The following is a 27,115-nucleotide window of genomic DNA, read 5'->3' as shown; positions in this document are numbered from 1 at the left end:
ATAGCAATAGTACTTAGACTTATATACCACTTCACAATGCTTTTACAGCCCTCTCTAAGTGGTTTACAGAATCAGCCTCTTCCCCCCAACAATCTGGGTCCTCATTTTATCACCTTAGAAGGATGGAAGGCTGAGTCAACCTTGAGCCCAATGAGCCTGAATAAGGTAGTGAGGTTAGGGATAAAGCCAAGTCCTTTAGTTTAAAGCTAAAGTCCTTTTTTAAAACCAAGACCTTTTATTTGATGCCAGTTTTCTTGAAGGGAATAGTAATAAAGTCATCAAAACGACCAATATCTTGGGATTTTTCTATGCCAACTATAAAAGCCCCTTTAAAAAATATTTCTTTATAACCAAACTGGGGTGCTAACGTGACACAAAATGTTCTCGTCAGTATGAGGGCAGTGAATATCTATGACTGAAAGCCATATGACTTGAAGAACTGACAACTACAAGGGACAATCATTTTCTTCTGTGATGATGATGGGGGTAATAACAATAACTGGGTTTGGGCATCTGTTTCTCTCAGCCAGAGGATCCTCACTGTGGGAGAAAATAGATCTCATTCTGTGCTTAGAGATAAGCACATACCAAACAAAATTACTACACTGTGTAGTATAGTAGAATATGTCCATTTTATATTCAACACACAGGTATTTGCCACTATTGCAAATGTCCATTTTACTTCTAATTTAATAACCTTGAAAGAGTGATTGGTGTATAAAGCCCCCCTGCCCTCTTAGAAGAATAAAATATTTTGGGAAATATTAAAAAAAGTAGGATTAAAATATTTTCCCTAAAGGAGAAATGAAAAAACATTAACAGAGGCAGAAACCAGCCCCAGTTTCCCTGCCGCAAGTAGAAACTGAGGAGGCCAGCTTTTAGAAATACAGATTTGGTCATTCATTCAGAAAGACTAAGTCAAGACGGAAACTCAGAAGGGCAACAAACAAAAAGGTTGACAAAAATAGCTCAAACACCTAGGATTTGCATGTTCTCTTTTGCCTGTAGAGCCGTCTATGACCTCTACATGACCCCCATAGAAATCCCAAAGGTATAAAAACCCACCCACACTAAACTTCCATTTTGTCAGCTGCCCAGAACCACAAACCCTAAACATTTATCATCAATAAATGGCCCCTCTTTCCAATCAGCCCCCAGCCTCCATTTTATTTCCAGTGCCTTCCTCCCGGCTTGGAACTGAACCAGATGGATTTTCCTTCCAACTCTGGTTTGATGTCACCAGGTTACTCTGTGCAACCCGGTGACTTCTTTTATTTTGCATATTATTATTCAAGTCTCGCTGGACAATTTCTGAAACAGATTTTAAAGACGTATGATATATTTCATATGATGTATACTCATTCTGAGGTGGGTAGCAAACAAATTTAATTAGTAGAAATAAATATATCTACTTTGTTGGAATACTAAATATCCAGTTTTTGTTCAGTAGCTTGCTTCTTGATTGAATCCTTTATTTTGATACAGGAGTATTGTGGTCATGTAGGAGGATGGTTTGTGTTTTTACTGTTCTCAGAATCCATAGCGCCTTTAAAATGTGATGCTGGGGGTTTCCTTATAAAAGCAACAGATTAGGTGGTAAGTTCATGTCTGAGCTATACCATTTAAATAGCAGTTGGGCGCCTGTTGAATGTTTCTAAACAGCAAAAGAGTGTGAAATACCAGAACACAAAATATTTTTATTCAATGTCTTATGAAGTAAGTTTCCTCCTGCGGGTTTTTTTAAAATGTGTACTAAAAGAACAATTATAGCCACTGCTGCCAATCCAGTATGTTTGCAGGAAATCCAGTAGATGTAGGAGTATTGCTGATGGTATTCCTGTTTGTGATCAGGGTCTAAGTGGCATTCTTTGATTTTATGAGGGGTGACTTTGAATCTTCTAAATGCAAAACACTCTCGCAGCTTTGAGGATCCAAGACTGAATTTCTTGGTTGTACTAGCCTGATATTGCATTTCACGGCTCCGCAAAAGCAAAATTATCAGCCTATGTTACAAAATGACACCGTTTAAAAATCCTACCAAATAACCGTGAGAAGAGGTAATGGCAGCGAAAGCATCTGGCATAATTTTTAATATAGTAAATATCAGTGGATATAATCCATACAAACAGAAAGCTCTTTTGGGGTCCTTCATAATTTTTAAATCTGAGAAGCGGTACTAAGAGAAAAACACTTAGGAAACGTTAGAGCGTCTGAACACACCATTTTCTGTTTGAAGATTTCTAGGGAAGTAGAATGCACCACTTCATGGGGTACCCTGTTCCAATGGCTTGATAGCTGAAGTGATCAGGGAATTCCTTGTTATGGCTAGCTTAAATCTCCTTTCTTGTAACTTTAACCTATTGCTTCTTCTCCTGGAAGAAGTAGGGATAGGCCTCTGGAATAGTAGGGAATAAATCCAATTCCATGTGGATTTGTCTTCAAACAAACCAGTATTCAACTATAGTTTTTTGTAGAATTTAATAAAAATATAAAAGAGTCCCCTCTTAAGAAGCTATTTGTCCATGACTAATCGTGTTATATCAGAAGAGCATGTGCTGTTTTTAGTAATACAAGTTGGTCCGTCATGATATAAAAATACTGGTATTGCCAACTGTGTGAATATGTTTACATGTAGGGCATTTTTGTATATTGAAAGATAAGTTTGACACAAAACAGTTCTGCCTGGAGCTCTTATTTGCACCTGCTTCATAACAAAGTGTACGTAGTTTACTCTTGTTTTTTCATTTGATACGTTTTGCTTCAGTAGCCATTTATTGTTGTATGAAATTGTCTAGTTATTTCCCATAACAATTTTACTTTCATTTTAGCTAAAGCTAAATGGAAGTGTTTATGTATCATTGAAAACATTCCCAGGTATTTTACAGAAAAAACACATTTTAAATAATTTATTAAGTACTAGCTATTATTAGTATTGAGCCCCCAATAAAAATAATAGGAACAGTGTAAATATGATAACATTATCCCATATAGTTTATGAAATATGTTTTAACTAACGGTCATCATCCAGTTAAATCATTAGATGCTGTGCTTTAATGTTATAGCCAAATAAGATCTCACTAATTTGTAAAAAATAGTTTAATTTTTTTCTGTGTATTAGCTCAACAAGGAAAACTGAATGTAGCTCAGGTCTACAAAATATTGTGGCTTCCTGTACTCGAAGTTAGGATTATTTTTTAGAAAAAAATGTTAAAAGTTTATTTTAGATTTTGTCTTTTTACCTTTCAGATTGACAAAAAGTGGGTTGAAACAGACTATAAGGAACACTGTTACAAGTGATTATTATTGAGGTAAGTGATTAAATGTTTTGGTACACACTACTGAACTTCATGCTGAATTGAGAGATTTAGTTTGCCGACCTATCCAGTCCATCACTTCTCAAGATAATTAATAACATTCCTTTATGGCATGAACTTTTGCTAGGACTGCAGTTTCCACTATTTTATTTATATTTTCTTAAGTGAAATGTAAAATGAACTACAAGGCTAAAAATCCACATTTTCTTGTTAGATTTCTGCAGCTCGCATAATATATTTGATAAGATCTATTTGAATAAATGGCAAAACTGGCATAAGTTATAATTTTGTGGGGGATGGGAGGAGGAATAGAGCATTCCTACCTTTGAGTTTCGGTCACAAAGAGCAGAGGTGGGGAACGATGGCCCCCTTATGACTTGTGGACTTCAACTCCCAGAATTCCTGAGCCAGCCATTCTGGGAGTTGGTCCACAAGTCATAAAAAGGCCATCGTTCTCCACCCCTGATGTAGGGGATCATTAGATATGGAGGAAAGATGTCTTTTAAATTTCAACCACTCTTGTGCATTATTTCATGGAAAGGAAAAGCTCTAGTCAGTTTTTTAAAAACGGTTTACTATATAGAGTGGGTTCATTTTAATTGTGATATTTTGATTTATTACTTTTGGAATAAGGTCAAAGTTATAATCGTATGCAGCATATAAGTAAAATATTTTGGAAAAAAAACCTACAGTAATCAGTATCCAAAAGATTATTGAATTTTGTGCCACAAACCCAAATGAACTTGGTCTCACTTTTGATCAAGCAACAGTTTTCTCAGTTTGAAGCTGAGGCAATAATTCAAGGAATATTTTTGAAAATAATATGACTGTTATTGCCCTTCTACAGAAATTCCATATGCTTCCAAAGTTTCTGGAAATTAAAACATACCCACAAATAGAAGGACAGTAATTTTAATGCATCTTCTCTTTTTCTTAGGAAATATAATTGTCTTTACTGGGCCATTTTAAAACAAAAAACAGTACATACATAATTCATGGGTTCAGTAATGAGATAAATACAATAGAGGAAAAAATCTGGTGATTTAATATCATTGATTTTGGGTTTGATCTAACATCCACCCAAATAAACTATTCCAGGTGATTTGGTTCCTTCTGTTTTTATATATCAGGCTATGTTGGAAGACTTTCTTGAGGTTGACTTAACCTTCCATCCTTTCCGAGGTTGGTAAAATGAGGACCCAGACTGTTGGGAACAATATGCTAACTCTGTAAACCGCTTAGAGAGGGCTGGAAAGCACTGTGACAGCGGTATATAAGTCTAAGTGCTATAGCTATTCTACCCTCACAATGGGAGCCATTTTTAGGTGGGTGCTGTAGATGAAATATTTGAATCGCCTGACCTATTTTAAAAATCTGTTTATATGGATACAGTTAATGATATGAATAAACACTGCGTTTCTGTAATAAATGTTTGAAAGGTCAATGGTAACACAATAAGCAGAGGAAAGATAAATGGATGTGGGAGTTTTGTTTCACACATTGCTTTGTTTTTATTATATATGAGAGAGGGAGGAGAGATGGGCAGTTAATGAAGATTTTCTGTGAATTCTTTTGGCATTAAAATATCACATTCTTATGAGGCAGCTATTGTCAAACATCAGCTTAAGTTGTTTACTGTATTTTTTATTGGAACTCTTTTGTCTGGTTTTTCTTCCCCTAACTTTTAAGTTACATCATCATCCCTTGTCCCTAGGCTTGCAATCCAAAAGAGTATTATATAAAATAAAAAAGGAGAAGGGGGAGAAAATAAACCTGTATGCTCCCATAACCGCCATCTATAATGGAAATGAGCCCTTTGGGGGTGGAATCAAGTGCCATTATCCTCGACATATGACCATTTATTCAGTGATCATTCGAAGTTACAACAGCACTGAAAAAAATGCCTTTCGGTTGTTTTTCACCCTTATGACCATTGCAGCATCCCCATGGTCACGCGATTAAAATTTAGGAGTTTGGCAACTGACTCATATTTATGACGATTGCACTGTCCCACGGTCGTGTGATCAAGTGATGTCGTGTGATGGAACCTTCCCAGCCAGCTTCCGACAAGCAAAGTCAGTCGGGGGCAACCAGATTCGCTTAATGACTGCATGACTTACTGAACAGCCGCAGTGATTTGCTTACCAACTGTGCCAGAAAGGGGCAAACAGTGGGCCAAAACTCACTTAACGACTGCTTTGCTTAACAGTGGAAATTTGGGGTTCAATTGTGATCGTAAGTCAAGGACTACCTGTATTCCTCTCTCTTATTTTGTTCCTAGGACGTTTGTTTCATAAATCTTCTGTGAGAAGGATATATTGATCCAGGTAGTAGTCAGCAGTTAAAATGACAATCCTAGCCCCGGGTTAAATTTTGTGTAGTAAATGAAATCTAATTCCGTGTATAACAATTAAGAAATCATAGCGGTGTTAGCTGAGATATTTAACTGGATTTTTCAGAGACATGCATTGGTAATTAGAGATTTTCGTTTTGGCTTTAAGGATTAAAACCTTCATCCCATCCTTTTACAGTGAATTAGAGATAGAAACTGATAGCATGATCCCCATGAGAGGCTTAATATTGGTGTGAAAGCAGGTTCTTGACATTTTTGTTGGTTATTTAATCACCTCTCTTTCAGCTCTGTAGTCATAAAGTTGAATATAGTAATAAAAGGCTTTATGCTTTAAAATAACTTATGCTAGTTTATCACTAATAAATACCATTAGCATGAAAATATAAGCAAAATGTTCCTTTTTATAAGTGGAAAACACTTCTCACTAGATTTTAAATTTTTAACTATCCAAGTCTTACACAAGGTTGCAACATGTAGTAGTGTAGGGATCTTAGTGCATAAGATAGAATGTATTAAGGACTAGGAGAAGATTTATGAAAACTATAGAAAAAATAGGATGATGAAAACATGTTTGCTTTCCTTATTTAATAACTTTGGGTATCTTATTCCTGGAACAAACATCCAAATAGAGAAGGGAATACAGAAAAAATGAAGCTCCTTTAAATGGATTTGTACTTGGCTTTCATAATTCTTCTATCACAAAATAAAATACCGTAATTCTTCTATCACTTATAGTGTTGGACAAGCGTTAGGCATTTGGACATGAGTTATCTCTTCTCTTCATCTCTTAATTGGCAAAATCATTTTTATAGTCAGAGAATCCAAGGGAGAGCCAAAAATAGCTTCATCCTTATGTAATTCTACTTTAAAATCTCCAAGCCCTCCACACTTGGAAGAAAATATTTGCTAAGTTTTTTATTTTATTGGAATCATAAAATATTTTATTCAGCAGTGGAAGAACAGTTCTACTAGGATTTAACTCAGATTATTTGCAGAGCCTAATAAAAGGTGCATCTGTTTTGAAATTACATTTCTAATAGGCCATTAGTACTGGGAATTTTACTTATGTTTTTAAAATGACTGCCTTATTAAGTATGGATTCTGCAAAGCCTGAAAGCAATTAGCACCATATATAAATGTAACACTTCAATTTAAAATATAAAATCAAATATTGCAATTAAAATGTTCTACAGGAATGCAACCTATATATTAACATATTTAACACATGTTTTATTTTTGCCTCTTTGATTAAAACAGCTAGTTATCCATAGATACATTTTTCACAAGGACATTTTCTTCAGGAAAAAAGAAACCACTGCTTATTATAATACATTAGTAAAGACTTTTTCTAATAAAAATTGGATTTAAGTTTGGATTACACTTAGAAACAAGTTGGAAACCAAAACAGCCTATCTTAATGCAAATTATACGTGCTATTAATGATGTGCTCCTTGCAATTCATGATTCTGTTTCATGTTGAATTAATAGAAGGTTTTGGACAGTCTCCCAATGTGATCCCAATTAAAACATTTAATAATTTATTCTTATTGGTTATGAAGTCAGAGGATTCTAAGATTCAGAGATTAGATTCAGAGTCAGAGGGTTTGTCAGGATTCTAAGATATTTATCATGGCTTTGTAGAAGTATGTGTCATTAAAATATATATCTGATTGTAGTAGCATCTAAGGCTCTAAGACCTGCCCACCAACCTCCCCCATCACACATGAAATTCAGGCTCATTTAGGGGAAACTCAAGTCATGAATCTTTTCGGTCATCTTCAGAGAAGTGAACCACAATTTATTCATCCTTACCCACTTTTCCTGCAGTACCCAGAATTAAGGGATGACAGGGCTGTAAATAGGGAACAGAAACAGCAAAGTCTTCAGATCATTAGACTGCCTCTGAGACATGGGGGTGGATGGGATAACATAAATCTCATAGGATTGAACCACAGACTCAACTTTTGACATCTGCCTGTGAAACAGGAACAGAATCATTACAACAAAAGTGTTTCCTGCTCCCAGCCCTACTCTTAGACACAGTATCATAGACAATAATGTGGAAAGCAGCTGAGATGTTCTAGACCTTCTTGTGTATTTCCTGGCATCAGGTAACACGTTAAGCCAAACAGGATAGTTTCAGTCTAAAAACAAGCCTGAAGCCAGATTGAACTGGATCACTTTAATCTGTATTTTCCAGAAAGACTGCAGTGCTTTTTGGCCATCCTCTGCTCGATAGCTTTTGTCTAGGTCTAGGATATCAGAGTATATCTGAGGCAAGGGTTCTAAATGTCCTCTCCCCTTGCAAAACGTTTTAGAGTTTTCTCATTCAAGGGATGCAAGTGAAAATCCCTTCTAACTGATCCACTGTTCTGTCTAATACAAGACAACAGCAACGTTGTTTTGATCATTTTGGTCATCTTTGGGGGAACTTAAGATGCCTCTGCCAAGTAAAGACGAGTAGCTTCAACGAAGAAGTCCTTAGTTGTGGGTCCTCAACTTATGGAATGTCCACTCTAGACATGTCCGGCTGCAGGTGATTTTTGGTGCTATGCTAAGACAATCCCTTCTTCCCAGTATTTTTAAATTTGTAGTCTGATCAGTTGCAAGTGACTATAATATATGGCAGCAATGGCCTTTTCTGTTTTATTTGTTTTTCTATCCTGTAGTCATTCTGTTCTGTCATTATTCTGGCTTTTAATGTTCCTAGGAATTCCATATTGACAGAGAAATTGAGAAGTGGCTGAGAATAATAATCACCACCACCCCTACTCCTATTCACAGAGCACACTGATATGCCTAGCATGAAACCCATACTCCAAAATCACGTGCAGACTACGTTGGCTAGTTTCGAGATAGAGGCCACTTTAAGATGGTGCAGTGAGGGCATGGTTTGCCTTCCTCCCCCTTTTAAATTGCTTGAGTTACAACTTAGGGTTTATATGGCTTGGTTTATCACAAAATCAATTCTCGAAGGAGCCATACCGCTGATGGTTTTGTGGAAAGCCACAGATTTTGTTTCATGTAGGGCAGGCTTTTGCTAAAATCAGGTGTTCCTTTGCTCCTCCTCCCATCCTGATAAATGACCTCAGCTGCCTTGTAAGACATTGGCTAATCTAAAATCACCAAATGAGCTCCCTGAATAAGTAGTGATTACGCCCAGCATTCCCGTTCGTGATAGCAGCCATGGTGTGTCTGGTCTGTTGATCATATCACTAGCTATTAGTGAAGTTCATGTGGAAGACCTTTTGTCAAGTCAGTATTAGACCTAGGGAAGGATTTTTAACTTAATTACAGAATAGAGTTGAAAGGGAGCTTTGAGATCTTCTAGTCCAGCCCCCAGCTCAAGCAGGAAACCTTATACAATTTCAGACAAATGGCTGTCCAGACTCTTCTTAAAAGCCTCCAGTGAGGAAACACCCACAATTTCTGAAGGCAGGTTGTTCCACTGGTTTATTATTCTCAGTGTTAGGAAGTTTCTCCTCAGTTCAAGGTTGACTTAGCCTTCCATCTCTCCGAGGTTGGTAAAACGAGAACCCAGATTGTTGAGGGCAACATGCTGACTCTGCAAACCGCTTAGAGAGGGCTGTGAAGCACTGTGAAGCAGTATATAAGTCTAAGGGCTATTGCTTCTGTCCTTCATCAGTTCCCATCATTTTTTGTCTTGCCTTCTGAAACATGTACCAATATTTCAGAAGGCAATTGAATATCTTGCCAGCTGAAATATGTACAAATGTTTCATTATGTCCCTTTTTAGAATTCGGTAGTAATAAACATTGAAATTACAGCGTGAGCTTATTTGCTCTATGGATTCATTATATCACTTCTGCTCAACTAAAGCGTCTTCTATAATTAACAGCTCTGATTCTTGAGTTTCAAAAATCTGTTTCACATGTTGTGGCTAATGAACATATGAATATAGTTAGGTACCAGAGTGCTATGGTCATGACAGTCATATAAATATACTTGATAAAGATTTAGGCTTTTATTTTTTTGTACCAATAAAGGAGAATATTTGTAGCTCAGGGGGGAAATGAGGGGGTCCTTGGTGCTCTCTGAGCTTGCTTGTTTGTTGTTGAGTACTATTTGCTGTCAGTTTTTTGTTTTTGTGACAGCAGAAGAGGGAGATGGCATAAGAGCTGGTGTTATAAACTCCACGAGTGCCGCTTTTAGTGTAGGTGTGTGTTTGTACCTAAGAATTGGGAAAAATGCAAGTTGTGTATCAGCCTTAAGGAATGAAAAGGTGAGAAATTCAAAAGAAATGTTCAAGATTGAATGTTAAGTTTAATCGTTAATTTTGAAAAGTAGTTTTTAGTACTGCAGTAAATAATGTGATCAATTTTCATGCCGATTCTTAGGGCTTGCATGTGTTGCAAACTGAAAATAATTGCAGAGGTATAAGCCACAATGGTAGAAATGTGTGGGAAGCATGTTCTTTGGTTTAAAAGTATTAATCATTCCCTCTTAATAGAATAGGTAAGTGATGTATTGGTATGCTAAACAGCTATTTTGAAGACCAGGGGGCACAAGAATAAGTAATCCTATAGAGGCAGCGCTTTATGAATTCAAAGAAAAAAATATGTTTTCCACATTAACTTCAAACCAATGAGGGTTTGCAAACAAACACTGCCAAGAAATGCTGATAGCGAATTCACTATCCTACGAATCTTACCTTCTCAAAAATCGCTTTTTTTGCTTCATTCCTACTTTCTTTGTAGGTCTTTGTTCTGTTCATGCCTTAAACCCCAGACACACGCCTGTTTGGGGCAATGGGATGGGGCAGAGAGCAGGGTCTCACTGAAAGCCATTGGGGGGCTGAAAACTACCGCTGTTAGGATACTAGAACCACTGGACGGATAGAGGATCCACAGCTGATTTCCCCAGTGAATTCCAGGAATCCCCAGTGAATTCCAGTACTAGGCACTCTGTGGGACTCCAGTATCTCAGTTAGGTGGAATTTTAGAATTCAAATAAAAGTTTGCTCTAACACCTGGGAGAACTGAGACCAAGGATATTTTCCGAAGCTTGCACTAGCTCAAAATTGTAAAGACTGTGGGGGAAGTTTGGTTTCTGGGAAAATTAAATTTGAATGTAGATAAATATTTGCTTTCCCATATAACAGCATGCCCAGAATGTGCCTATGCATTTGAGGTTGATTGAAAGATGGTATGTTCGTTCTTTAGGAATAAACATTGTTGATAAAATTTCCACCGCAGAGTAGACTTGTTTAACAAAACAGCTGGAAATGTGCTTGTTGTACACTTAGGAAACAAACCTGGACTTCCTTCCTCCCTAGTTGGATTCTAATGTTTTCCTCACTTTGTTTGGTTTAAGAGCTTGCTGGATATGAATCAATAGTACAGCACCTGCAGGTTGTTCTTAAATGAAAATAACTGGCCAGATTAGCAGAACAGTGAAATCATAAATATACTTAACCAACAAATGTCCAGCACTATGAAGAGAATGCAAGCAAATGTAGACCCACCTTGAATGTAAATGGGAAAATATTGTAAGAGAATATGGATTTTTGAAATTTAAGCTCCCAGCCTTACTCCCAAGTCGCCCCTTTTGTCTCAGCTGCTCTCGCCTTCTAGCAGCTCTGTGCATACACGCACTGGGAACAGGCTCCCCTGGGTCCTTTGCCTTGCTTCTGCCAGACTCTGGAGGCTCTGGAGTCAGCACCCCACTCCCAGATGGTCCTGGCCCCATCTCTGCATCGGACACAGGACCCTCGTCTGAGTCCTCTCCAGGCTCTCGGACTGGTCCCCGTTCTTCCCCGCTGTCTGATTCTGCTGCTATCTGCACAGGCTGCCGGCGTGTGCCAATATTACCAAAACACTGAAAAAAAAGTGACTTATGGCCATTTTTTGCACTTAGGACAAAAACTCACTTAGCGAATTTCTCATTTAGCAACAGAAATTCTGGGCTTAATTGTGGTTGTAAGTACCTATCCTAAGAAAAAAAGCAACAAATGTGTAACATTTTTCTCTGGTTAAAACAGCTTTGGAATGCTGTTTCTTTCCTGCAAAATGTCTCGGAGAGATAATGATGCTTAGTATGTTTTTTTCCTTGTGTCTATTTCCTAAGGAGCTGTTTATTATGTATACTGAAAAAGGCTACATGTAGCAGTTAAAAGGCTTAGGTTGTGTGGACTAGTGCTTATTTAACTTAATGGTGTGCAAGCAGTTTTTAGTAAAACTGTTTTATTATCTAGCTATGTTTCGTTTGTAGAATAAGAATTTGTCAAAGGGGAATTTAGTTACTTGGAAGGGTTAACCTTGTAGAATATGTGTTGCCTTAAATTTTGGATATGGCAAGTCTCATAGTTACTTTTTTTAATGTGATTGGAAATCCCAGCTCCCCGATAGCTATATTTTTAGTTTTTTTGAGTTAATAAAACATTACAATGCTCCTTTAAAATCATTTTGTGAGTGGCTCCTAAAAAAATTAACCTGAATACTGCATTTAAAAAATTCTCTGCGTGAGGATTGAAAACTTGCTACTAAATTTTAGGTTCTTTGGAATGTATGTAGTTCTGCATTGGGGATATTTAGGAATGAGCAACCTAATTATTTTTCCTCTCCTTGACCGGCTAAAATTTCGTATTATCTTTGTAACTATTGTCCAGTTCAGCCTCTGTCTAATGTAATGCTAGTTTCTAAAGAGTTCCCTTGTTTAATCTTTTTTCTTATTCATACAATTTGCTTTTCTCTAATAGTGATTCTTTTTATATTACATGTAACCATAGTAATGAGAATTGGAAGCAGTTGTTGCTAGGTGCCATATTTCAATGCCTTCATTTGCGTGTTTCAATAAGCAGGCCTCTTTGCCTAACGAATATTTTAAAGATAGCAGTTAAATCATGAGTTATATAATTAAGCACTTCAATCAGTTGAAGTTTGGAATTTCAAAGCAAGAGGCTAATTTGCCTATTTAATTGGGTTTCTAGCTTTATTCGGTTTATTCAATTCAGTTTCTGATGGCAGCAAACGTACAGCACTGATTTCATATCAAATAGATTTCCTGGTCCCTGAATAGTTTTAGTAGAATGTAGATTTGCTTGAGTTTGTGCAATTAAAATAACAGCTTTTGATGGATGATGCTGAAGCTACCAAGATAGTAATTTGCATTTGCTTAGAATTTTAATAGGGATTCTGCTCTGGAATGACTCTTCTAATGAGTTACCTGTTTGAACGTGTGTGGGTGCTTGGGAGAACATATAATGACATAAAATGGGGCTGACAGGTGGAATATGAAGAGCTAATTATTAAGCAATAACAACTGCATATTATTATACATTTTGGTTAAATTCCAAAATCCTTTTTAAATATTTTTTTTACTGTATCTGTAAATCCAGTACTCACGTTTAACAGAAACTTTTTTTCCAGAAGTTTTTATTTATTTATTTTTACTCTTTTATTTTATTTTTATTTGTCAATTGCTTACAAGATAATAGGTATAAGTAAAAACATAGTTATGAATACCATAGAATCCATAGTTATGGATACATATAAGAAAAATTAAAAAAATAAAAGAAACAATAGGACAGGGACGGTAGGCATGTTAGTGCGCTTATGCATGCCCCCTACAGACCTCTTAGGAAAGAGGTGAGGTCAATAGTAGACAGTCTAAGGTTAAAGTTTTTGGAGTTTGGGGAAAAAAACCACAGAGTCAGGTAGAGTATTCCAAACATTGACCACTCTGTTGCTGAAGTTGTATTTCCTGCAATCAAGTTTGTTGCGATTAACCTTGAGTTTGTATCTATTGTGTGCTCTTGTGTTGTTACGGTTGAAGCTGAAGTATTCATTGACAGGTAGAACATTGCAATGTATGATTTTATATACTATACTTAGATCGGACCGAAGGCAGCGTAGTTCTAGGTTTTCTAGGTCTAAAATTTCAAGTCTGGTGGCATAAGGTATTCTGCAACGAGTAGAGGAGTGGACAACTCTTCTTGTGAAATATTTCTGGACTTTCTCAACTGTATTAATATCCGATATGTAATGTGGTTTCCAGACTGATGAGCTGTATTCAAGTATTGGTCTAGCAAATGTTTTGTGTGCTTTAGTTATTAGTGTAATATTACCAGAGAAAAAGCTACCTAACTTTTGGCTATTCCTGAGCTACACAATGTGCAGTTTGTGAAATGCAGGAGTGTTTAGGGTTTTGAAATACAGATAGTCCTCATAAATTTGAGCTCCAGATTTATATTGTTAAGCGAGAAATTTGTTGAGTTGACTTTGGACACATTTTACGACTTTTTTCACCTTTGTTAAGTGAATCACTGCAGTTCTTAAATTAGTAACGTGGTTCCCTGTTGACTTTACTTGTCAGAAGGTCACAAAAGGTGACCACATGATTCTGGGACACTACAACCGTCATAAATGTGAGTCAGTTGTCAAGCATCTGAATGTAAACCATGTGACCATGGGGATGCTGCAAAGGTATGAAAAATGGTCATAAGTCACTTTTTTCAGTGCCGTTGTAACTTTGAATGGTCACTAAACATTGTAAATCAAGAACTCCCTGTATGCTGTTTTCTTCAGACCCTCCATTTCATAGACAAATAGAGCAGAACAGAATATCAGAGTTGGAAGGGACCTTGGAGGTCTTCTAGTCCAACCCCCTGAAAACGGGGGAAACGCAATACCAATTCAGACAAATGGTTGTCCAATCTCTCCTTAAAAACTTGCAGTGTTGGAGCATCCACAACTTCTGGAGGCAAATTGTTCTCACAGTCAGGAAATTTCTCCTTAGTTCTGTGTTGCTTCTCTCCTTGATTAGTTTCCATCCATTGCTTCTCGTCCTGCTTTGGAAAATAGCTTGACCCCCTCTTCTTTGTGGCAGCCCCTGAGATATTGTTATACAAAATCTAACAAAAATGGCTTGTAGTGACTCCAGCAAAGAATATGCTGGAAGTCTTTTGGACAAAGCATTCGTAAGCTACAGCAGAACGGTTTGATGGTACAGTGCTCGGATAAGTCGGATAAGCACATCAAGTCTATGGTGGTTATGCTTGAAAATGACTGATAATAGAAGGACTAAAAAGAACACCTTGCAGAAAGAAGAGTGGAGGGATCAGGAAGGTAGAAAATGAAACATTCTTAAAGAACAGTGAATCATAGATATAAAAGGAGAAAAGTTTAGCAAACAATACACCCACACCATCTACCATGAGTACCATTTTATCTCCTGAGTACACGCTTTGAGAAATTATGTAAGAATTTAAAAGGTTCTATCCATGCTTATAATGAAGAAAAAAAGCAGATAGCTGAAATATTGCACTGAGGGAGATGAGGGTCTTTCTTTCTTTCTTTTTCTTTCCTCCCTCCCTCCCTTTTTCTTTTTGCAGTGAACAAACTGATGATATGAATGCAGGTAGTAGTCCTTGACTCGGCAACAGGCATGCACTTATGAGCAGTTGCTGTGTCTCATGGATCACACTTTTTCCCCACCATTTTCTGGCAAAAAAACCCCACTCATTCTGTGCCTCTTTCTTTATATTTCTTCAGTCACTCTGTTTGCGCTTCTCGGGTTTTAAAAAGATTATGCACATGTACATGTTAGCGTTTATTTTGTTTCTGAATTGGTGTCTCTTGGTTTTATTCTGTAATTAAAACAATACAGTAGATTGATGGTCTTCTCTGGCAACCAAGAATTCCACCTTGCTCTGCATAACATCTAGATTTGATAGTAGTTCGTCTAGTTTATTGTTTTGTGTCTAAATATCTAAATACTTGGGTTTAGCCAAAAAGGAGTGCCAGATTAACCTCCCTGTAGTCTTAAAAATAAAACAGTGAAGAAGGAAAGTGAAAAGGGGGAGAAAAATATGTACTCAGACACCAGTTTTAACGTAGTTTATAATGTTGTGATGGCAGTGGGTTTCTTAGGAAGATCTAACTAATCTCTTAGAGCCCAAGGTTGTTCTGTACAACATAGCTTGTGCTAACTTATTTTAAACAACTAGTTATGTTAAGACAATGTTTAATGAAGTCATCTAGCTACCTGAAGTTACTATGTTAATTAACATTATGCAAAGCTTTTTGGAAACAACAGTTTTGTGTTATTGTATTTTTCTGGATATAGCAAGATTTTTCCCATAGAATCAAAGCTGTGCTCAAATTTATCCTCAAATGATGGAATATCACCTATGAATCTCAAAATCTCTATCAGTCTCTCTCTCTTTTCCTCTTCCTCTTCGTCTCCGTCTCCCTCCCTCCTTCCCCCCCCTCTCTCTCACACACACATACACACACACCACTTTTAATTTCGGCCTGCAGAAGAATTATGGGATTTTTATTCAAAACCAGTGCCCCTTTTTGCTAAACTACATTCTTTCAACAGATTCCTAACCTTGGCCCTTATAACCAACATGGTTTGTTTTTAATTAGTCACAATTTAGCAAAAGCCAAGAACTTGGTGTTCTGTCGAGGCTGAATTATCTGTATTATGTTTATAGGAGGTTCTTTAATTGGATTGAAGAGGAAGTATGCTGACAAAGCTGCTAAAGAAAAATTATAATACTGATGTTCTGTAGATTACATATGATAACATCCATCAAGAGATGATAATTAAAACACAATGCAATTTATTTTCAGCTGCTCTGTTTGACTCTTTGGGTATTATTGGTTATTTTTATTATATAAAATAAAAGAAGATGACATATTGTATATGTTGCACATTGGACTAATCTGAAGTAATCCACTAACAGGATTCACCTGGCATAATTTACTTAGTTTTGGGATAGTTTACTATATGTCTTCACCTTTGGTTTATATATGATGATATTGCATTAATCCAGCCAACTATGTCTTATTCAGACCATGGTTTAGTGCAAGAAAACAAACCATTCACTTACTGGAAAGTGTGTTAAGTCCATAATTTTAGTTATCTGATTTGAGGAGATAAATCATATTTTATTAAGTATGATAATGATTGTCCTACCAATTAAGATTGTATAGATCCCAAGAAACTAAAACCCATAGCCACAAAAATGGAGTTTGGGGATAGTTTGTCCACATGTGCAAGCAAGGCCGAAGACATGGGCTAACATCCACAGGATGTGGTTTCAGTCATAAAAATGAGCAGAGCATTTTCGAAGCAAGATTTTTTTTTTTTAGGTGGCTGAGATGGTTTGAGCTGGAAAAACAGAATTTACAGCCATTTACTATCTGCATACAAGAGTAGAAAAATACATGGTGGAAGTCATAAAGAGTGCTGGCTGTTAAACTGAAGAGATTCTCCTGGATCTGGCTGAAGTAGTTGAATATTTGTAATCAACAGCTTTGTCAATATACTTTCAATAAATCCTTTTCTGTTGTCACTATCTCTAGTTGTTAAACCACAATGGAACATAAGGGGACAGTGGACCTGGAAGATGATTTGGCATTATTACCACGCCTTGCACCTAGTCCTCACAGTGAAGCAGTGGCCCATGAATTTCAAGAACTCTCTTTGCAACCAAACCAATATTTACCTCCTCTCAATGAAAGGAAGAATGGTAAGTACACCATGTGGCTGATGCCATGTTTAATATTTTTCTCTAAGTAAGCTGTTATCTGGGTTTATGCCCATTTACAGGATAAATTGCTAAATGTTCTGTAACGTTATTCTGTCATAAACATAGGTGGATTTCCAGATGCAGCGATCCCCCAGTGCTTAAATAATATACTAATTACTCATCTAGGCCATGATCACCTAATGAACATTCTCTATATTTTAATATCTAGATTTGTAATGTTAGTTTTGTTGGGTCATTTATAGAACTTAATAAATGTTTGTTTTTATGTCTTCCTTCACTGTTTCTTTTGGCAAGAGAAACAGGAGGTTTAATCAGGGCATGTCTAGCCTGAAAACTGAACATGTTTCCATTTGGTGTGGTCTTCATTCTTTGCATCTGTTTGGGAAAATACACACTTGCATATGTGACCTTTTACTGCTGCATGCTTACCTAGTGATTTCCTACATCTTCCAGCTGTTTTTGTCTGAAATATCAGAATTTATCTTGGAAATCTCCATGACGTCAGATCTTCTGCCTATTCCTAATAGTAAATTTAATTCTGATTCTTCAACTACCTTTTTAACATATCTCATGGAGGTAGCTATGGAGGGAATTGGAAATGGTGTGTTAAAGAGGAATAATAAATCTGTGTTTGTGTAGCAGCACAACAATGGTGAGACACTGTGTCTGTGCCACTGTGGCTCATGCTTTCATAAAAGTCAGATAGTGCATGTGATGTAGTAATAGTTTTAGATTGTGGGACCATGATTTCATTTATGTCCCATTGAAAACATTTTAATGCAGTGCTCATTCAGGCAGTTATCTTTATCTTCTCAGATAACGCCAAAGGTAATACAGTTCTAGAGCCTGTTTTTAGAATTACAGGAGTCAATATTTACTTGAGAATGAACCAGTAAAACAATAGTCCTGCGTAGCTTATTGGGAAGTTTAACTAAGCAAGAGGGAACCAACTTGCTTATAACTGCAGTATTTCTAATCTTCCATGGCTTTGTCCTCTTCCAGCATAGGGAAGTTGGCTTCTCTCAAAGAACAAGTCCATTCGAATCTTGAAAACGTTTGCTTAGAACGTACAGCTTACAATTGGCAATGCATCCTGAACGCTCTGGATTTCTTCCAATAAGCTTTTCATCCTAGTTTTCGAGCAGGTTTTATTATAATCTCTTTTGCAGCCTGAAATGGATTATTCATCCTTTGCTTGTTGTAACTTGATTTCTCACTTCATATTAAGAATCAACAGTTTATTATTGTGTGTGTGTTTGTGTGTGTGTGAGACAAAAAAAAACCCCAAAAACCATTCTTCATGATGTTGGCATAATTGTTTGTGTACAAAACTTTTGATTAAAAACTGCAAGTCAAACTGTGATGGGTTCCAAATATTTTTAAAAATGATTTTTTATATTCAATGTTTACTTCTTTCATTTTAGCCTTTCTATTTGACTGAAAATCTATTCTGACAAGAATCTCTTTATGGCTTAACAATACAGTAGTATCAGATGGGACTGAAATATATTGTGTGAAGCCCAGTGATATTTTTTTTTGTCCCTATTTGAATACATAAACTATTATTGCAGCAACTCATTGGTCAGCTCTGTCTTTGGACTTCTTTAATGGAGGTTGATCCAATATATTTTTTCCATTTCTGCCTTAGTTTGAAACACAGAGTGTAAAAACAATGTTGTATATCTTGTCAACGGGAATTCATTGTGTCATGAGGCATTGCCTTGTTTTTGTCATAAAAAGGCAGGCTTAAAGTTCATTTATCTTCTCAGCATGAACTTAGGAAATGCAGTATGTTAAGTTATCCAGAGTCCATAGGGAATTCTGCACAAATTAGAATTGGTCTAAAAGGAAGTATGACATTTTCTGGCCTCTGAGCTAGTTGTTGTTTTATATAGTTGAGTACAAATCAACTGTTGGCGAGACCAGTCTTCCAAAAATATAATTCCTCTAAAGTCTTTCATCAAAAAGCTTTTAGTACTGATCCGAGATTTTGATTTTGAAAGTTGCTTCGCTTACAGTTAGTCTTCAAATTTTTTACTCTCCAACTTTCATTTTAAAAATAACTGTTTTTAACCTTTATAATCCCAGGTCCACGGAGACGTAGTTCTTCCCATGGTCTTTAAATGAGGAAAGCATACATTGACACGAACAAATTGATATCCTGATATGCAAGGCTATCTTTTAAACCCAGTTCTGTCATTTTTAAAGTTTTTAATTATTGTTATTTAAGCCATATTTTTTTTGATCAATACTATTCCATGATATAAATACAAAATCGCAATGTGTAGTGATATTCACTGTAAATTAAATTCACTCGGGGTCCAGTATGGTAAATATCGAGGGGGAGAAAACTGTGACGTGTGAATCATTTTGCCAACTCGTGTCTTTTATCTAAGCAATGACGTCGTTTAGCTTATAAGGAATGAGGAGGCAGATCTTCATGTGCTATTTCCCATTTAGCCCGTCATTATCCTCAAGACAGCCAGTTCCCACAATTCCAGCATTCCCTAGGCATCTGTCAGTGTCTGCAAGGAACAAATTTCAAATATTAAAGCATGTGAAAAGACCCACAGGCCAAGCTCCAGTGGTCTCCAGAGGACTGACCTCTAAAATCAACTCTCTGCTGACATTTTCACAGGCTTCTTAAAGGAATTTCTGTAGAGTCATTCCCTTTGGTAAACACTTAAGCTAAATCTCTGTCACTTTTAGTGAGATTTATTAAGAACTCTATCCCCTTGCTTTAACAAAATAACCAGAAATGCAATCGATGTCCAAATTTTAACAGTTAAAAAAAAAGAAGAAAAACTTTATATGGATATTGATATTTAAGTTTCTGGACCTTTTTTTTTTTTTTTGGTGTGTGGATAAAAACATTATTTATTTGGAAATTAGTTTAGCATTTACTGAAAAGAGTGGGTTTTTTTTTTTAATAAAAAGGACGAATATTTCCCTAAGGGATATCACAGGATGTTCCTTTTCCTGAAGTATTCAAAAAATATTGAGTGTAGTGATTGGGTGAATGAAGTTTCAAACATTTCAGTAAAATGGTTTTTAAGAAAGCCATGATGTTAATATCCTATAAATGACCTAAAAGAAAACAGTAACAGGAAATAACTTCCAATGAGTTGGACTGGGTTTTTTTTTTCATGTGAAAAATGGGTTGCAGCTTAATATATTCAACTGAGTCAGTAAATAAAATGCAGAAATAAAATAGGGCTGTGAATAAACTTGTCATGAAGATTGCTGGATATTTATGATTAGGTAGAATGGAGAAGCTTGATATTATGTTCGGTAAGCAAATGTAAGATGTGTGGTTTATTTGTAAAACACTTATGGGGAAAGCCCATTTAAATGTGACATCAAAGTGAGAGTGGCAGTAGATTTTTTTAGACATTTGTCTCACACCATGAGGTCATTGGAATATCATCTTCCTTAGGGCAAATTGCAGTCTGGAGGAGGGAGGATTTTAAACAAGAACTTTGTGTGTGTGAGAGGGGGGTGGGTGGGAGAGAGAGAAAGACAGAGAGAGGAATTCCTTCTGCCCACCGAAGAGGTCTGATTTGTACTATATGGTATGTTTACTGCTTTGGAAGAAAAGTGGCATATTGATCTAACACCTAGATACAATAAGCTTTGAAGCTGTATTCTTAGTTAATAAAATTAAAATGTTAATTTTTAAAAGCAGAATATTTTTGGTTTCTATCAATCAGACTATTAGTCAAACCAAGAATCTTTTTAGGATGTATTTGTAAGACTTGTCAGAGAAATATTTTTAGAATGTCCCCCTTCCTCAGTCCCAACTGAGGAAAGGATGCTGTTTCATATTGGCCTTGTAAAACTTGTGAGTAATGTTGTTTCCTTGATAGAAAGTCCCATTTGTTAAAAAAATAGTAATAATGGAGAGAAATTGAAAAGCTTATCTGTTTGGAAAAGAGCTTTAAGTATCGGTTTATGGATTCTGTCTAGAATCAGCAGTGTGGTTGTCATTAAGGTTTGTGTTCTAAAAAGTGGAGCTAATTAACTCACAATTAAGGGGTATATAAATCCCCTGTCTTCTGTGTCATCTTTAGCTTTAATTTCATTTAAAAGAGTCTTCTATCAGTATCTTTAAAGCGCTGCTCAAAAGTTGGGAAGACAATTTGAGTAATCCTGAGTAATCTCTTATCTGGAAAGACTGAGTTAGTAGTTTTCCAGCAAATGCCATAGTTGCTCAACCAGTTTCACCATCTCCGGATGGAATAATGGGTTTCTTTCACTCAGTAGGGTAATCTGTCTTTAGATTGTGTGTCTCTAAATAAATTCTATTATTAACAGACCAAAGCTCCTCTTTATATGATGTAAGCATTTCTGCATTCTATGAAGCTGAGCTGTGTGATCTGATGGCATTGCAAAAACTTGCTTATTATCTAGCAGCTATGTAAATGTTTTAAATGAACAAATAAATCTTGAGCAGATAGGAGATAGCGGCTTGTCAAGATGACTACTGTACTAATACTCTACTACTGACAAGCATTGAATGTAGTAGGATGTGATATAGCAGTGGCCAACTTTGGATACAATGCATTTGAGAAACATATTTTAAAGCATTTTTGCCACCTTAGAGCAAGCAAAATAAAAATCTAAGATCAGGCCTTTGCCGAAAGTTGGTATCCTGCAGTGGCTACTGACATAAATCCTGGAAGCGTGAAAATTATTGCTATTTCTCCCCAGTTGGTTCCACACAACAAATAATTAAGATTTTTTTTATTATGGAAACATGATTATAGTCACCACTGAAAGCTCTATCTTCTATCAAATGAGCATCTATAATCACCTCTGTGGCATGAGATTGTATATTTACCTTTATGTTAAGAAAGTTAAGAAAGTCCTAAGTCTCCTTATAATTAGTTTCAGGTAGGAATTCTGAAGAAGAGAGGCAGGAAATCTATTCTACTTACGTGTTACATGCCATACATGGTTCTGTACAATGCTAGCATATTTCCTTCCTTCTTTCTAAGCAAAGAAACCCCAGCATTTAATTGTGAGGGAACTCTATTCAAAACGGAAAGGGGCGATGAGTAGCTGCTTAAACAGCGTAATGCTGTTGTTCGTAGTAAAGCAGAAATCCTGGGGAATGTTGTGTTTCTGCTTTTGTTCTGCGCTCTCTCGCTGTCTCTATACTTTTTAGAATTCTACATAAAAATCCAGTGTTTATGATTGAGCTAGGAAGCATAAGAGTATTACAAGTATATCAGTAGAAGCCCTCGAACAGAAGTATCATAGAGAAATAATATGTGGTTCCTATAAAAAGGAAAGGAAGTGGTCTTTATTTAAAGACTTTATTTAAGACTTAAACCTGCAATAAACACATTGATACTTCGCAGTTATGTTTAGTTTCAATTTTTTTTTTGTTTGCTTCTTTTAAAAACTCACCAATTTGAAACGTTGTTCCTCCGTGAACCTGAAAATTCAACAGTGTACTTGTTATCAAGCTTCTTAAGATGCTTTCTTAACTTCTTCCATAAAGCTGTCCTTATTTACTTAACTGCATATTTATATCACCCCTTTCCCTCGGGGAGGTCAAGGCAGCCTGCCAACCAGAGTTGCTTTTCAGGTGAGATGGGCAGCATATATTAAATTTAATAAATAAATAACGAAATCATGTCCTCCAATTTTTCAATTACCCTTTGAAGTCCCATGGGCCATGAGTGACTTGCCCAGAGTTACCCAGGGTGTTTTCATCAAGGGAGAACTTGAACCTTGCCTTAACTCCATAACTACTAAATCACATCGGCCCTTACTTGTCTCTCATCTTCAACTGCAAAAACGGATCAGGCTTGACCAAAAAAAAAACCAAAAAACCCCCAACCCCTACCCTGGTGAGAGCGAATTATGCTTAGAGCCTTTGCTCTGAAGAGCGGTGCTGTTCGAAATACCTTCTTAATACTTACATTTATTATGGCCTGCTATTTGTAATAGACTTCTGTTCTCCTTGCCCAGCAGTTCAAGAGTTAAATAAACCCTTTTCATTTTAATTGGAAGGTTTAATTTCATTTTAATTGGAAGGTTTAATTTCATTTGAATTGGAAAGTTTCAGGGCTTGGCTCTAAACCCGAGTGGCCCTTCAGTGACCAGAATTTATCATTATTTTCTAAATTGCATCATTCTGGTATGTTCAGAATGATTCACTGGGTTTTGAGGTAAACTTTTTTTATTTGAAATGCTTTGAATTCCATTATTTCTCCTCTCCATAGTTTTTGTACTTCTCGGAGTCTACATACTTTGAAAGTATGCCGTTACCCCCATAAGTAAAATCTCCAGCCTTCTTTTCTCTCCCAGGTAAATTCCACTTTCATTTTCATGGTTAAAAAAAAGAGAGTGCAAAACTTGTCTTTGTTTTAGGACATCTGATGGAAACTCATTCCACAATTTCTTCTTTAAAATGTATTTGAAAATACACTTCATATTTTTTTGGGGGGGGGAGGGGAGGGTCAATTTTGAAATGGCAGTGTCTCTTTGCACTAAGCAAGCAGTCAGAAGAAAAGACTTCGGCTGTTGCAATTATGCCAGCATTTCCATTAAGGCAGGAATAACTTCGTTTGCGTGAATGCCAAGCGTTCCGTCAAACTGTGCTCTTAATGTTACTGGATAAAATGTTCTTGCTTTGAAACGATGTGGTGAAAATTGGTACGCCTGAGGTCTTTTCAAAAGACAGTCTTCTTCCTTAAAATGTGTCTTGTGTGTGTGTGTGTGTGTGTGTGTGTGTGTGTGTATAAATACCTGTACACTGGAATACTTAATGAAATAGCAATAGCACTTAGACTTTTATACCGCTTCACAGTGGTTTTACAGCCCTCTCTAAGCAGTTTTACAGAGTCAGCCTCTTGCCCACCAACAACCTGGGTCCTCGCTTTACCAACCTCGGAAGGATGGAAGGCTGAGTCAACCTTCAGCTGGTCAGGATCGAACTGCTGGCAGTGGGCAGAGTTAGCCTGCAATACTGCATTCTAATCACTGCACACTATGGATGGATGGATGGATGGATGGATGGAAGGAAGGAAGGAAGGAAGGAAGGAAGGAAGGAAGGAAGGAAGGAAGGAAGGAAGGAAGGAAGGAAGGGCAAAAGCAACAGCACTTAGACTACATACTGCCCTCTCTAAGCTGTTTACAGAGTCAGTATATTGCCTCCAGCAATCTGGGTCCTCATTTTATGGACCTCAAAAGGATAGAAGGCTTAAGTCCAGAGCTGGTTGAAACCCTTTGCTACATGTGGCATTCTTTTTTCTTAAATTTTTTTCCCCAGCATAATAAAATATACAAAACAAACAAAAGCAAAGACAGAACATAAAAAATAGATGGGGGAAAAAGATTTTATTTAAAAAGGAAAAAAACAACCCCATACAATCATGCTTTCCAACCTTTTTTCTATCAAATAAATATCATCTTAAACTTCTCCCCAACTTCTTTATTCATGATATGGATTCTAGTCTTTTAAAAAAAGTCTATCCTTTTTTTTTCTTTGACCAAATCAGCTTCATCATTTCTGCAAGCTCGATTAATTTTTACAAATGTACCATTCCTGATAATCTTGTTTCCATGGATACTTTTAACTGTTCTTCTGCAAATTCTGTTGCAATCATTCTGTTTGACTAATTTAACTTCAGATTTCCTTTATTTATAATGTTTTGTTCAATTGTTTGATTTGTTTATAATTGCTAAGATTTAAATTATACCATATAACTCTTGAGTGTCTTAACGTTGATTTTCCCAATAATTATAAGAATTTTTTTATTGAAGAATTTGTTTGCAAGTTATAATTGTATATAGATGCACTTGTGGGTTGGAAGCAAGAGGCTGAATTGAAAAATCAATGCATTATGATGTATTTATGTATTTAATGACTAACAGAGTCTAAAGGAACTCACCTATATATTGAGAAAGCTAGTTAGGTGGATCTAATCAGAATATTGGCTAGACTTGTAGTAAAGTATGCATAGTCATTAGTGGTCTTATGTATGCAAGTTTTGGTAAGTGCCAGCCTCTGATCCCAATTCAATTCTAATTTTATTTGTAGAAATGAGAAGCTGGCATTGTTTTTATTAACAAGAAAGGATCCATACAAGTCCCTTATGCTTTCTTAGAAAATTGAACATGATGCATGGCTGCCACCCAAAACTGTAGAATAAGGACCTGGAAATATCTCTCTGATTCGGAAACTCATTGTTTTGTAAATTCCAGAGCATTATGTTTCCCATATGGACTATGCCGAACTTGGACTGGGAAGGGAAATGGATCACTTAAGAACCACTTCTAGTTCTGAGGATTCATTTCCAGAAATTGCGAAACAGAACAATACACGGGAGTTATCGAATTTCTGCATGGTCTGGAAAGAGAATGGGGTTCTCTAGAAAGCTTTAGTTTTTCAGTTGGTGCATTTGGTGCATCCTTATTTCAGAAATCTGCCCTTCCTCCCCTTTGCAAATCAAGTTAAGAGAAGCTTTAAGGAGTGATAAAAGAGAGGTAGTCGTGGAAACGAATTGATGAATTGATGAGTCAGTATTTTGTAACAAGCTACAATTCCACATTCTTTCTATCAACACACAGAACATCAAATCTAATTTAAGCTTTCTGCTGTTAAATATAACGTATTTCCTCTGAATAATATTTTTCACTGTTGATGCTCTGTACTTCTTATTGATAAACAAATAAACCAGTTTACGTAGTTGGAGACTTGGCCAGTGATGATGAGCCGTTGTGGACTTAAAGAGTTAATTTCTGGAATTGATTCTCTTGGAGGAGCCTTACTTATTAATATGCATTGATTGTGATGTCATTTTATGGCTGTCTCGTCAACAATTATATAATAATTATATAATAATTATAGTCAACGAAATAGGCTGTCTACAAACAACTAATAACTAAATTCCAGATGACTTCAGGGCATCGCTGTCAATCTACAAAATGACCTATTTACAATATAAAGTACTAAGTGATGCTTCAGTTGAATTAATTTGCTGCTAGTGAACTACTGTATATCTTGCTTGCAGAAGCCCAAACATGCTTGAAAATCTCTTCAGCTCCCAAAATTACTGGCTTAAACAGTTTTTACAGAAAAGGGTCATTATTTTTTTTTGCCAGTAAGAGGTTTTGCAGGAGGTTAGCTTAAACAAGCTTCTTCTAAGAACAAGACATCACAACTCAACCAGCAAGCTACTCAGGTACTCAAGTAGCCAGGTTATGTTTACCTCATGGATGATTGTATGATTTTAATAAAGTATCTGTCTATAAATTCATCTGTTATTTATTGACGTTCATTCTGGGAAGCCTTGGAAAAGACAATTAAAAAATGAACAAGTGATTAAAGGATTGTCACTGCTGGTTCAGTTTTGGAATGGCTTCATAAAAGGATCTTCATTTTGATCTTGCTATTTATACCCACTTTGGAAAACATTTGTCTTGTGTTTCCTGTTTCACTTTAAATTGTTCTGGCAAAGCTTGATGGTAACTCCGTTGGGATAAAAATAGCCTTAACTAATTTGTAGGTGATGACCTTGGTTAGAAGAAAGCAATTATTTCTAAGTTTGTAAAAAAAAGCTCTCTGAAGAGAAATAGCTACAATGAAAGATGTGTGTAAAACTGCAATTCCTTTTGAACACTCCTTGTATCAGTCCCAAGCCTTTCTAATACACTCAGATAATACATACTTTATCTCAATATGCTAAAAAGCTTAAAACCAGAATAGCTAACGTAGATGTAAAAAGAGATTTGAGATAATGCTAGTTTTAAATTTGTCCTACTAATCCGAAAATATCTGTTATAGTTTATTGCTTCTTGTGTACTGAAAGATTAATAAACTTTTTACTATAGTTTTTTTACATAATTCAAAAGCATATAAAGACTTGCATCAAAGTTTACTTTAATAATTTCTATGTCTTTGATGATGGGACA

At 36.2% G+C, this 27,115-nt stretch overlaps 1 protein-coding gene across 6 annotated transcripts in view; it reads left to right on the top strand.

Moving 5' to 3' along the window:
- MRTFB (myocardin related transcription factor B) overlaps positions 1 to 27,115 on the top strand; it is a 75,065-nt gene that overhangs the window by 1,558 nt on the left and 46,392 nt on the right. For 5 of the 6 annotated variants that reach the window (XM_026704218.2, XM_026704220.2, XM_087942102.1 and 2 more), the window contains exons 2-3: positions 3,247 to 3,308; positions 17,001 to 17,167. In XM_026704218.2, coding sequence (XP_026560003.1) covers positions 17,014 to 17,167 — 154 coding nt within the window. In that variant the 5' untranslated portion in view covers positions 3,247 to 3,308; positions 17,001 to 17,013. Of the gene's footprint in view, positions 1 to 3,246; positions 3,309 to 17,000; positions 17,168 to 20,704; positions 20,761 to 27,115 lie in introns of those variants that run through there. The other variant, XM_087942103.1, reaches the window with a different exon arrangement.

The sequence above is a fragment of the Pseudonaja textilis genome, chromosome 14 (genome assembly GCF_049901715.1).
Source record: "Pseudonaja textilis isolate UNSWEBS1 chromosome 14, rPseTex1.2, whole genome shotgun sequence".
Taxonomy (NCBI): Eukaryota; Metazoa; Chordata; class Lepidosauria; order Squamata; family Elapidae; genus Pseudonaja; species Pseudonaja textilis.
The sequence above is the reverse complement of the archived record's forward strand: the minus strand, read 5'-3'. Positions and strand labels throughout refer to the sequence as shown.